The 14,647-nt window shown below is 34.0% G+C and overlaps 1 protein-coding gene across 1 annotated transcript in view; it reads left to right on the forward strand.

The window, feature by feature from the left end:
• The window catches only part of ZNF804A (zinc finger protein 804A), a 288,577-nt gene that overhangs the window by 210,522 nt on the left and 63,408 nt on the right, over positions 1–14,647 (forward strand). The window contains exon 2 of the mRNA XM_040475589.1: positions 13,854–13,997. Coding sequence (XP_040331523.1) covers positions 13,854–13,997 — 144 coding nt within the window. The remainder of the gene's footprint in view (positions 1–13,853; positions 13,998–14,647) is intronic.

Consider the following 14,647-nt stretch of genomic DNA (forward strand, 5'->3'; position numbering starts at 1 on the left):
ATTATGGAAGCCATGGTTGTATTATGAGTTTTGCAAGGCATCTGTGGAGCTCCTATGATGTGACACCTACAATGTCATGCTTGCTTTTTCAGAAAATATTTTCTAAAAATGCATAAAGCTAAAAGTTTTGAGGACTATTATTTCACTTTATTTTGTTCTCAGCAAGACAATTTCATTTTGTAGTCAGGAAATTTAAAAAAGAAAAAAGGAAAGAAAAGAAAGAAAACAAAAGAAACGTATGACTTTAGGATGTAGTAGAACTAGTCTAATATTAAGAATCAATGTCATCTTTTCCTTTTTTTTTTTTTTGAAATCTCTATCATTCTCTCTCTCTCTCTCTCTCTCAGATTCTCTTACCTCTTTTTATGGTCATCTTTTTGAGTAATGTATCTGCTTTTTTTTAAAGTTTTTATTTATTTTTGAGAGATAGAGCAAGATCTGGGGAAGGACCAAAGGGGAGGGAGACACAGAATCTGAAGCAGGCTTCAGGCTCTGAGCTGTCTGCACAGAGCCCAAGCCGGGGCTCGCACTCGTGAACCATGAGATTATGTCCTGAGCCGAAGTAGGTGCTCAACCAACTGAGCCACCCAGGCGTCCCATGAGTACTGTATCTTCTAACAAATATGCAACACTTCTTAGATATTCCTACAGTGTAGCATTGAAAATATGCGAATTTCTTATCTAATCCAAAAGAATCCATAATACCATCTTGGCCTCCAAGTAGTCCTTATTTAATTTAGTCATGGACCATCCCAGATCAAGTTATTAGAGGGAGAATGACAAGCTCCTTCTTTTGAGAGAAAATAACTTTACTGAATAGGTATAACAAGCTTCAGAGTACTTTGACTTTTGAAATGGTTTTATATCTTTTAAATTTTTTTATTATGTAATAATAAAATAGTTATAAACTTTTAATTCATTGTATTATGCTATGTTATAATATCTAACAGTAAAAACAAAGAATAAGAACTATTGTATAGGACATTATAATTAAGTGAAATTAAATTCAACAGTCAGAAAATATTAAATAACTTATATCTAATCTCTAGAAAATTTATCTTCTTAAAAAGCTCAAGAACACTTCCACATATTCAACAGAACAGGAACCCTAGAAATGAGTAGCTAATATTTTTGACTTTAAAAGGAAGATACTCAGAATATGCACCTTCTTACTTTCCAGCCACTCATCATTGTGGAACAGTTTGGCCTCTGTCCCCATCACTCAACTGGAACTGCTCTTTGTATCCTTCATTTTGTCATTCACAACTTCTTGTGGCACCGTTTCAAATCTTCCATGCCTTCCTATTATCTATGCACTGGTTGCTGCTCTTTTTTATTAAGGACTTTGCTTATTTTACCTGAAAAATATGATCCTAACTAGTCTCTTTGCTTCCAGTCTTAGTTCCATTTCTATTTCATTCTCTACCTTGTGGTCATATTTGTTTTTTCAATGCAAACCCGATCAGCTGAAGTCCTTGCTTAATACTCTTTACTGAGATTAAGCTCTATCTCAGGAACCATGGGATCATAACCTGAGTCAAAATCCAGAGTTGGGCAATTAATTGACTGAGCCACCCAGGGCGCCCTCCCCCATCAGCTTTTATAAACATTCAGAATCCTTATTATACATAGAAATATCTTCATAATCTGACCTTGGCCTTCCCTTTCTACAATTGCCACCAATAACAGTCCCTCACCTTATTCCACAGCATACACCAAATTATCCAGCTATACCACAAGACTTGTGATCTTTTTTGAAAGTGTAATATTACATGGTTCTATATATAATTAATTTTCCTGGAGTATAAAATCCACTGCTCCCTTCTTTTACCTGCTGACACCTATTGAGTTTTGAATGAATTAAGCATTATATTGAAAGACTGCACTGATTCCCTCAACTGGAAGCATTTTTCTCACCATTGTGTGACCATCATAGTCTTCTTTAGGGATCTAAATTATTATAACCTTTATATATAGCATAATGAGCAAAAGATGTCTTTCTTTTGCATCTACAACATAATGATATTAATATAAAAGAGATTATTTTATACATATTAGTGTCTCTGAGTGTAGATAATACCCACAGTCGCTCCATAAATAATTGCTGAATGAATGGATTTGTGGTTTTTATCATTTTTATTATTTTAATTTTAATTCTGTGAATAGATTTATGTTTTACACTTTATGATGAACATGGTTTTTGCTGATCATAATGGGCAGATATTTGTACATCTGGGTAAATCATTTATTCTTACCATTGCAAACTAAACCATAACTTCATGTAGAATTGCCAGTGTTGATTTATATTAGAATATTTAAAATAATTCTTTAGGATATTACTGTATGATATGCTTTAAATTTAGCACAGATTCTTAGCAAGGATTATAAGTATTAAACCTCTAAGTCTCAGTAGAAAAAAAAAGTGTGCACTTGGGGTACTTCAAATGTTTTTCCACCCAACTAAATAGTGCATATCACAAAAACATGGTTCAAGATTGGAAATAACAAATGATATGTAAAACCTCTAAAAATATAGCTACATTTTATTAATTCATTTATATAACAAGTATTTTTTTAAACACTTGTTTGTTCTAATAGTCTTTTAGGCATTGGGGATATGGCAATGAACAAAGCAATTAAAGATCCTGACTGCTTAGAACTTACAGTAGTGAAATACATATATATGTTCTTTGTGCCTCATCCATAATCTGTCAACAGTTATCATTTTCATGCACACAGTCCTGGCTTCTGACTGCTAGCACATGAATTCTTTTCCTGAGAACTTTTGCCAGGCACCAGAGACCACTCCATTCTTGGACATGAGAAGCCCCAAAGTTCCAAGTGTAAATGCCCTCTGGAAACTGCTATCAACAAATTCTTAAGGGGATTTATTGGACAAATGGTATAGCTTCCTTGATTCACGGCTACAGAAGCTCTGATGTTTGTATTCTGCACTGGTTTCCAGAGTTTCTAGCATAAGCAAGCTTCCTTTGCTTCTGTAGTAACCATTCAAAATATAATCTTTACTGGCTTCCATTTCTCTGCTTTTAACCTGAGGCTATATATTAAAAATGGGTTTCTTGTAGGCAACATATAGTTAGTCTGTTTTTTGTTTTTTTAACTATTCTGAAAATCTATGTCTTTTACTTGTACTTAGACCACTCACATTAAAAGCAATTGTTGATATAGTTGTAATAATTACCATTTTTGTAATTACTTCAATTTGTTGAATTTGTTACTTGTTTTCCCCTCGAATTGTTTCTACTTTCTCTGGTTCTAACTGAACAATTTATAATTTAACTGCATCATCTCTCTTAGAGTATAGATTACACTTGTTTTTAATACTTTTTAGTGGTTTATCTAGAGTTTACAACATATGTATTTATTAATCTTAAGTCCACCTTCATATAACCCTGTACCATTTCACATACAGTACAGGTATTTTTTACCAGAGCATTCCTAATTCTTTCCCCAGGCCTTTTTGACATTGTTGTGATTCATTTTACTTATCTATATGCAATAATCAACCAATTCATTTTTAGTATTATTGTTTCAAATAGTTAACTTTTTGATCAATTAAAAATATACATGTATGTATGTATACATAGGTAGGTAGGTAGGTAGGTAGATAGATGATAGATAGAGATATACTTTAATTGATATACCTTGATCTTTTTTTCCTCTAACACTTTTCCTATATAATTTTCTCTCTGAAGAACTTCTTTTTACATTTCTTGCAGGTCATATGTGTTGACAATGAATTCAGTTTTTGTTTATCCAAGTCTAGTTCTTTTACTTTTAGGACTATACTTTTCACTTCTAGTTGTATACTTTTAAGGGATGTAGACAAATATGATATGTCTAGGTGATTGTTGCTGTTGTACTGTTATTTATATTCTTTTGGTGTTCTCTGAGCTTCCTAAATCTGTAGTTTGGTATGTGTTATTCACTGGAAAAATATTCAGCCATTCTTACTTCATAAATATTCTTTCTGCTCCATTGTCTCTTTTCTGCTACTCCAAATACACATATGTTATACTGTTCGATGTTATCCTACAGTTCTTGGATGTTCTGTTCTGTTTTCTTCCTTCTTTCATTCCTATCTGCATTTCAGTTTGGTAAAGATTCAATTGACACATCGTTCTTCATTTTAGTTAAACTTTTTTAAAATTTATATCATTTTCATATGTTTCTTTTTTAAAATTTTCATTTCTTTGTTTACATGACCCACCTATTCTTGCATTTTGCCTACTTTTCTTATTAGAGACTTTAACACATTTATCATAATTGTTTTAAATTCCCTCTCTGATAACACCAACATCTACATAATATCTAAATTCTGAACTTTGTTCTTGTATTTATCTTTTCTCTTCAGACTGTTTCTCTTTCTTACCTTTTAGAATGCTTTGTAACTTTCCGTTAAAAGCTGGACATGATTCGGGAATAGGAACTGAGGTCCCCTAGTGTCCTTGACTGCGTGTGCTTTTTTAGCCTTGTGTTCCCCTATGTACATCTCCTCAAAGAAAGTGTGTATTGTACAACTCCTTCAGCTCTAATTCACTATGATACTGGAACCCTGTAGCTGTGTCAGGAAGGTGTGGGGAGAAGGAGAATTTTATAACCTTTCAATATTCAGCTTCTAATATGTCTCTGTATCAGGGCTATGACTGCCATATTTGTTTCCCCTGTGGTATAACTCCTGTATCTCTCTGTCTCCCAAGCCCCTACTCCATTTTTTGGCTATAAAATCTCTAGTCTACTTTTTTGAAGCCATGACCCTTGTTGACCATATTGACTCCACAACTTTAATGAGGCAGGAAGACTATAGAGAAAGTAAATTCCTTTTCCTGGTTAGAGTAAGGTCTTTGATTGTGACATGGAAGTACACTATCCCTTGGGAGTGGGTTTTAGTTATATATAGGACTCTTGGCTTATTTCACAATAGTTTTAACTCCCAAATCCCTTTCGGGGACACAAGGGACTTTCTCAGATTATCCTCATGAGAACCTGGTGGAATTCATGAAAAGCTACAGAAGTGTTTGGGGTCCCTCTAAGATTTCAGCCACCAGAGTTTCTGTCTCATAGACTGTAACCAGGCCATAGAATTCATCAGTTAACATTTGAGAGTTCCTACCAGTTTGTGGCTCCAGCAATTTCGCATCCAAGTAAGCGGCTATTTGTCACTACATCCCTGGACGTGCTTGTGCTTGTCTCTCCAGATTTTCAAGTGGTGTTTCACCCTATGACCTCAGTTCTCTCACAGTTCTGAGAGAAAGAATTTATTTTCACTTTTCATAGATTGTTCTTGTCGTAAGGACAGGAGCAATGACTTCCAAACTCTGTACATGTTCAGAGCTGAAGCCAGAAATCTTTCCTTCATTCCTACTCTCTTACATTTTGCCACTGTTCTGCCAGTTTTTCCTGAGATCTCAAGTAAACCACTTAATCTCAGCTCCTTGTGTCACTGTCTATTTCTGGGAGACCTCAAGCTAGGATAACCAGTGAGACATTTTACTAGAGAAATTGTTCTGTCTTACCCTAGGTGACTGTTACAACTGAGACAGTAACAGATATGCATCAGATCATTATACCCCTTTCCAATACCTTTCAGAGAAAATGGCTGCTGCCTATAAGGTTAAGAGATGTCTAAGCTGAAACAAGTACTCTAAATTATTATTATTCATATTCTACACTGGACTCTTTGCAGAATCTATTTATATACAATTTCCATGTTGGTACCATTAATCTCCATATGTGGTTTCATAAATATGAACTAGAATTCTACACACCTCAGCTAACATTCAGCTTCAGAAAACCTGATATACTTTTTTGTAATTTGCCTTGAAAATGAGATCCCCTACCGCCTTGCTTTATGCACAGGGAGACTGCAGAGTAATGTTAAATTTCAGCCAATTATTAGAACATGCTGTCCCTCAGATCTTGCCAACATGAAGGGAAAAGTGTAACTCAATTTTCTATTACATTCTCAAATTAGACTAAATACTTGCTTAAATTAACCAGAGGGTCTAACAATCCCTAGTCATAGGATAGAGCTTCCTCTAGGACCCATGGATGAAAACAGAAACAGATGCCTTCAAAGAGGCAAGCCAGTTGAGGTGAATAAGAGTGTACTCTGATAGCTAAAGCTTGGGAATCCATTCTCTTTTTACATGAACAGGTTCTGTGGTTAGAAACTATGCTGATTATCCAATGGTTGTTGTCAGCTAAACAACAGGAAAAAAAAATTGGTAAAACCTTATGAGTGAATACTCTTGCTTCGAAACTAACTCAGAAAGGAGTTACCAATTTTGAGAAACAACTTTACCTTCTCCAATTCTCATAAATGTGGACATAAGGTATTCTTCATCCTTTCTGTTAGGTTGCACTCAATTTTGCTCACCAGAGGTGCCCATAGAAATATGCTATTCAATACTCAGTTGTTTTCTGTATTCTACCTCAGCCTTCACCTTCCATGGTGGTATAGATGAGTTTGCATTTCTGTGGAACAGTTTAAAAATAAACACATTTAATGCATATATTTTATTATATTTCCATTCAATACATCTCTGACTTTTGATAAAATTGTAACTTTCTGACTCAACTTTTAGTTGTCCATTCTATATGCTTCAAAATTATCTTGTTATCCATTTTTCAGCACTTGAAATAATAGAACCCAGCCTTTAAGAAGAGAATGGCATATATTTTTGAGACAGTGACACAGCTTTTGTCACCCAGAAATGGTTGCCCTCCTGTCTAATAGGGAAGGGATTTAAATCAGAAAAAGACTAACATCAGTTTTTCTGCATGCCTTCTTTTCTACTCAATCTCTCCTTATTGTTAATACAGCTTTCAGACTCCAATACCCAGAGGTGCTCTATAACTGTTTTCTTCCTGAATAAACTTTCTCTTCTTCATATTAAAGGGGGAGATAAAAGAGGGAAAACCATAAAAAAAATACAACCCTACTATTAGTGACAACATGGATGGACCTTGAAGGTACTATGCTAAGTGAATTAACTCAGAGAAAGACAAATACTATATGATTTCACTCATGTGGAATCTAAAACAAATGAACAAACAATACAAAGCAAAAATAAATTCACAAAATTCACAGGTATATAGAACAGACTAATGGTAACCAGAGGAGAAGGGGGTTGGAGTATGCAGAATGAGTGAAGGAGGTCAACTGTATGGGGATGGATGGTAACTGGACTTTGCTTATCTCCCTGTAGTGTGTACAGATATTAAATCATAAAGCTGTGCACCTGCAACATATATAATTACAAAAAGGGAAAGAAGACAGAGAATAAAAAATGTTTTTCTTCTAGAAGGATGACAAAGTAATTCATCATCAAGGAAATAGCATTTTAGCAGAGATCCACTGGAAGTTAATGAGTGTTTCATACTAACATTTGCTGTAGAAACACTCCATGGAGAATAAATACCAAATTTAAGTATGGAAGTGGGTGTATGGTTGAGAAAGTTTCAGAAACATTAAGGAAATAAGTGTGGCTTAAAGCACAGTGAGGGAGAGAATGCTAGAAGATGATAGCAGAGATGTAGCCAGGAATCAGGTAGAGTAGGAATTGTATGTAGGTCATTGTAAAAATACTTATTTTAGTAACTATGGGAGACTGGTATAGAGTTTTGAACTGAAGAATGATATCATCTTAAATTATTCTAGGTAATGTAGTTTGTAAGCAAGACATTCAGAGGAAACACTAAAACAAAACTTATAATCTTAGCTTCACTTTCTTCTTGAAAGGAAAGCTTAAGACAAAGGCTTCTATTCAGTTAATTAGTAGGGAAATTATTTTAGGAGGCAGAAATGAAGTTTCAGAAAAATAAAACAGGTAAGCTAAGAAAACTAATATGAAGCTTACTGTTTGCCTTACAAGTACTATTACAGGTACTGGCACTCTGTCTTGCTGGGACCTTCTGTGGGATCATAGAAATGAATCTCAGAAATGACTGCCTGATAGATAAAAAAAGATATAATTTATCCTGGAGTTCTTACCTTCCACAATGGTCAAGAGTGGATCTATATTGTATTAATTCCTCAGCACTCCTGGGTTTTGCATTTTTTTAGTAGTGAGTAATTTCCTGCAAACTTCATCTCATGGGTCAGAGAAGCCCCTGGACAGGAAGATGTCTCAACATAGGCTAGGGCAAAATGCAGTCAGGGTAGTACTCTGTGAAGCTGCTGGACCACTCAGAATGAGTCACTTAAGTAATGACTAGACCAAGAGACATGACCTGGAAGATGTGCACTATTGTATAGGAAATACAGATTGTGGGCTATGGATTTCCAAATAATACATCTTCTGTCTGGATATTCTAGGAAAGAATAGTTTTGCCATCTCTTTGATTAATTTTTTTCATTACAATTAAAATTTAACAAAGAGTTGTTTTGCTTCCTCTTTTAAAAGGACTTATGATAAAATTTATCCTGGATACAAATCACATGCTGCTTTTATTCTTGATGAGGTAATAGTAGAGAGAGACAGTGTGTGTGTTTCCTAGGTATTTTAAGTGTTAATTACATACAAATGTTCCTTTGTGGCATTGAAAATAATTATGTATTAACTGTGCTGAATCTATTTGTATCTTCAAAATTTTAACGTCTTTAAAAAGAGTATCCTAGCAGAAATATTAGGATGTAATATATGATTACAACTACTATTAGCAATGATAATTTATATACAGCATAATTTGGTATTAGCTCTGAAAGCATTCCCCAAATAACTGGAAATAACTGGATACCACAAACCCAAGCATGAGCACAATTATTTTAATAATATTACATATCCAGTGCTGCTAGTTCCTGTTTTGTTTGCTTTTCTATACGTGTGCAAAAGTGTTTGTATATATGTTGAATGTCTGCCAATGCCGGGTTCTGTTAAAAGTACTGGAGATAGAGAAGTAAACAAAACTAACACAAATCCCTTCCCTCATGGGCCTCACATCCTCAGGGAAAACTACTTGAGTGCACTGAATTATCGATGCCTTTTTAAGGGAGGTTGAATATTATTTGACACCATATGTTATGCTGAAGCCACCACAAAATGTGTCATCTTGGAAAACAAACTTTTCTCCCTTCAAAGTCCCACTTCAGTACTATTCATTTCTTTAAAAATTTTTTTTTAATGTTTATTTATTTTTGAGACAGAGAGAGACAGAGCATGAACGGGGGAGGGTCAGAGAGAGAGGGAGACACAGAATCTGAAACAGGCTCCAGGCTCTGAGCTGTCAGCACAGAGCCCGATGCGGGGCTCGAACTCACAGACCGCAAGATCATGACCTGAGCCAAAGTCAGACGCTCAACCAACTGAGGCACCCATGCGCCCCAAGTACTATTCATTTTTAAATACATGGTGGATGGAGTAGCCCCAGGACTGTGGACAAACCATTAACTTCTATGTTTCAATTTGCTGAGCTGTAAAATGTATTGCGAGGTGCAATTGCTAATGTTGCATAATAAAAGATTCTTAACTTTATAACTTTAGAATTATATGCCACTTTCCTGAAATTAGGGATTCAACCTTTACTCTTTTTAGATAGGTCTAAAATGTTGGGGCGCCTAGGTGGCTCAGTCAGTTAAACTTCCGACTTTGACTCAGGTCATGATATCATGGTTCCTGGGCCCGAACCCCACATCAGGCTCTGTGCTGACAACTCAGAGTCTGGACCCTGCTTCAGATTTTGTGTCTTCCACTCTCTCTGCTCCACCCCCATTCATACTCTTTCTCTCTCTCTCAAAAATAAATAAACATTAAAAATAATAATATAAAATAAAAATAAATAAATAAAATGCAATGGGTTTGGATGACCTGACTAGCTACAAGAAACTTATCCCTTCTTCACTCTACCATCACATTTAGTGGGACATTACAAACATTGCACATGTAGTTGAATACAATGGGTTTGTCAGATGGAAGGGGAAATTTTGAAGTTGAGGTTATATGAACAGCTGTGTTCCTTTTTCACCTCAGTCAAATGTGTTTCATATTTCTGCAGTGGAATGGTTGTGTTGAATATTTGTCACTGTGCTTTATAATCTCAGTCTATGCCTCTTTCAGTATCACCCACAATGAAGGAGAAGGGTTATGGGGCATTGGGCATGTCACCTAATGAGGGCTGATTTTGTATACATTTGAAAAAATGTATAATCAAAGATAAAACATATGATTCCTTTCCCTTATGACACACATACAATAACCGATTCTTCTATTGTCTAACATTTTCTAGAACACGACCCTGACTCTAGTGTAGCTCATTTCAAATGGAAAGTTCTAGCACAAAAATATTTCTTACTGTGCAATCTGTTGCAACCTTACCTTCAGTTTTGTATATTTTTTTTTAATTTTTTTTTCAACGTTTTTATTTATTTTTGGGACAGAGAGAGACAGAGCATGAACGGGGGAGGGGCAGAGAGAGAGGGAGACACAGAATCGGAAACAGGCTCCAGGCCCTGAGCCATCAGCCCAGAGCCCGACGCGGGGCTCGAACTCACAGACCGCGAGATCCTGACCTGGCTGAAGTCGGACGCTTAACCGACTGCGCCACCCAGGCGCCCCTCTTTTTTTTTTTTTAATATTTATTCATTTTTGAGACAGGGAGAGAAAGAAAGAAAGAAAGAGAGGGTGCACAAGGGGAAGGAGCAGAGCGAAAGGGGGACAGATGATCCAAAGTGGGCTCCATGCTGACAGCAGAGAGTCCAGTGTGGGGCTCAAACCCATAAATCATCATCATGACCTGGGCCGGAATCAAGAGTCGGCCACTTAACCAACTGAGCTACCCAGGTGCCCCATTCCACTTTGCTATATTTCTTTTAATGTCTTAGAGGAAGATAAATGATAGATAGATAGATAGATAGATAGATAGATAGATAGATAGATAATATATAGATAGATGACAGACAGGTAGATAGATAGATAATAGAACCAATGTATATCAAAATATTAGCAATGATTTTAATTAAGTAAAAATCATATGAGTTTGTTATCATATTCTTTGAACATTTCTATAGTTCTCAAGATATTTTCAAAATGTGAAATATCACTTAAAAGTTTTTCTAAGAAATAAATTGTAATGATTAAAAAACGGAAGGAAGACTTATGATAAAAGAGATTGGAAAATATATTAAATGATGGGAATGTATGAGCTTTACTTGAAATCTGTTTTGATCAAACTAGTTTAAACTATTAGATGATTGTAGTTGTTTGAACACACGGACTGGGTATTTGATGATAGTAAGGAATGATTGTGGTTTCTTCATTGTTTCTGTTTATTTAGGCCTAATATTGATTTTGTGATGATATTTCTAAAAAGTCCTGTTTTAGAAATACATTTTAAAAAATTTGCGGGTAATATAGGAACTTGGGCATTTCCTTATAAATTATCTGAGGCAGAGGAAAGGGTATGAGATAGGATAGGTACATTGAAACAAGGTTGGCCTTGAGTTGATAATTGAATTCAGTTGATGGGTATGTGCAGGTTATTGTACCATTTCTACTTTTTTTATGTGCTGAAAAGTTTAAACGTAATGAAATTCTATGAACCAGATTATTTGCGTTCAAATCTGGGCTGCACATTTATTCACTATATATCCTTGAGCTAATTATTTCACTTCCTGGTACCTTCACCATAAAATGAGAAAATGTCTAAAATACACATCTCTATAATTTTAATCAGGATTAAGGGAGTTAATACATGTACACTCTTAATCGGGACTGATCCTAAACAAGCACTGAGTAAATGTTTTCATTGTTTCATTGTTTTCAAATGTTTCATTGTTTTTCAAATGTTTCATTGTTTTCAGATTTGTTTTTCTCTTCAAACTTAGGCTAAGGCTAGTATTTTGGAAGAATGCAATTTACCTGAGAATTTCAGTTTACTTTAGTCAAAAATTCTCCAATTTTTGTGGAAATAATAAGTAAGAAACAATTATTGCTTCTCTGAGGGAATATCAATCTTAGGCAGAACAGAATAAACCTACACAATAATAAGAAATAATGAAATATTTTGAGAGATGAAGTAGCTTAACTGTAATTATAATTAATGGGGAGAATCAACTAGTTTGCAAAGAAATTGCTGTTCAAGAATATTATTTTGAAGGCTAATTCAGCTTTGAGCCAAAATCTATTGCCATTATAATATAACTCATATTGATTGGAATTTTATCTCTGCTTCACACACTTTAGCCATGAAATCATAGTACTTAATTTTTGTTTCATTTAAATTGGCTAATCCACAATGTATTATTTTAAAGGTTTTGTAAATTTTCAGTAACGAGTTTAGTTATATATGACTCATTTTCATGTTTTTAAACTAGCTGTTTTTTTTTAAAAAAAAATCTTAAGTAATCAAAAAGAGTAATAGGAAATATTTCACAAACCTGATGAGAAATGGTAAATTAATTATTGAATTGATAAACTATAAATAAACAATTTGAATGATTTTGCAATTTACCACCTCTGTGCAGTTGATAAAACTAATAGAACAATAGATCGTTGTCTTTATAGTGAGAAACTGAGTTATGTATTTATAGACTATGGCAAATATATTTATCAGTTACTATAATGTATTTCAGAAGATAAATATACAAAAGTAGGGTGAATTTGGATATGTGATGTGTGCACATAGTACAATAAAGTAAGGGAAGTATTAGTCATTCATTAAATTACAATTAGTAAACCACTTTTGTATTTTATAGAAGCAATTTAAACATTCAAACTGTGAGTCCTTTTTAGCTTGTGTATTCAGAAAGAGGACAATGGCCATTGATATAGAGAGGACTATGTCATTTCATCTCCATATCCCACTGGCTGAGACAGTTAGTTTCTTATACTAGCACATAAAAGGCCTGAATATGTCCTTAATTTGAATTGTAAAGGAGTTGAGTATGAGAGAGTCTTTAAGTTAGAAACATAATATATTCTCTGGCAAGAACTGAAGTTTAGATCTTCATATCAGCACTTCAGCAAAAGACTTGAACAATGTTTCAACATGTAAAATTTATTTATGTCTAACAACATTGACATTTAAGGTTCAGTGAAACAGCAAGTAAATTTAGAGTTGAGAAAACCTAAAAACCACAAACATTTTGCTATTTTATGCTTCATAAATGAAAGCTAATAACTGACTACATTTTTCATTTTTTCAGTGGTTTGATTATATAGCCATCTTTATTTACTGTGAGCATGATGAAAGCAATCTGCTTATACAGTTTAATCCTTTTCAGTTTAGGCAAATAACTTGCAGAAAAGAATCCTATTTTCTAAAGACTAGAGAATTTTTTAAAGTTCGACTTAAAATGATATGGGTCAAGATGAAAACATTAGTCAAATAAAATCTACTTGGGATGAGTATGTTACTATTTAGATATTTAAAGAAACAAGCAAACAAAAATACCAAACTTGAATATTTGTGCACCAATATGGACTTCTTCATGCAGGACACATTTTAGATGTTGTTTAGAATGTACAAGTTTTATATTAACTAAGCCATTGCCAGAAGTCAGCGGTTGAATCAACATAACTATATGATTTTTAGTTTCTTCTTTGCCAACACAGCACAGGAAATTGTTCAAACAAGGGGCTTCTATTTCTCCGTCTGATTTGCTTCTGCACATTTTTGCTACTCTTCCCACCATTTATCTTGGCTTCTTGTGTTAATCTTTTATGCTCTTCAGCTCATAATTTCTTCTGACTTAGTCTGCTGGCATTTGCTTTATTTTTCTTTGTTATATTCTGTTTCTAACTCTAATTATTATGCTAAAGTTGACAACTGTCAGAACAAAGTCAATTTAGGGAAGAACTAATTGCTGCCTTCCTTGCAATTTTAATTTTTAGGATTATGCTGAGAAGGAGAACACCATAGCAAAAGCTCTGGAAGATCTGAAGGCCAACTTTTACTGTGAACTCTGTGACAAGCAGTACTATAAGCATCAAGAGTTTGACAATCATATTAATTCATATGACCATGCTCACAAGCAGGTAAGAAAGAAGTGTCCAAAAAAATCTGTATTTCTGTACTTTTATAATAATTTAAATGGTATAAACTATTTAAATATGATACTTTTATTATTTTTTGTTATATAATTTTTATAAATGTCATTCTGGAATGATAACTTGATGACTTAAGACAATTAAAAACAAAAAAAGGCACCAAAGGTAAAGTCTGAAATAAATAACCAGCACGAAAAAATACCAGTGAGTTGCCTTTTAATAATTGACAGTAATTTTAAAATTATATTCTACGGGTGGTGATCCTCTAAATGTCTTCAAATTTATTAATTTTTAAGTGTTTTAAACAACTAATGATATTTATTAAATGTAAGTAAATTTATTCATTATTCTCTAGATAAACCACTTCCCATTTGAACTACCATTACAATATGAAAAACAGCTAATTTAACATGGTAAAAATAATCCATGCTTACTGGTGAAACAAGTACTTAATATGTGTATAATATAGTTCATTTTAATATTATTTTCATTTCCCTATCATTTGTAAATCCAAGATTGATTTTTTCAACACTCTATATAAAGATGTGTTTAAAATAGTGATGTCCGAAGTGAATAGTACAATTTTCTCATATGTTTTACATTTATCAGTGCAACTTCATATATTTAGCTAACTTGAT

This window comes from Herpailurus yagouaroundi, unplaced genomic scaffold (genome assembly GCF_014898765.1).
Source record: "Herpailurus yagouaroundi ecotype Mexico unplaced genomic scaffold, PumYag 140, whole genome shotgun sequence".
Taxonomy (NCBI): domain Eukaryota; kingdom Metazoa; phylum Chordata; class Mammalia; order Carnivora; family Felidae; genus Herpailurus; species Herpailurus yagouaroundi.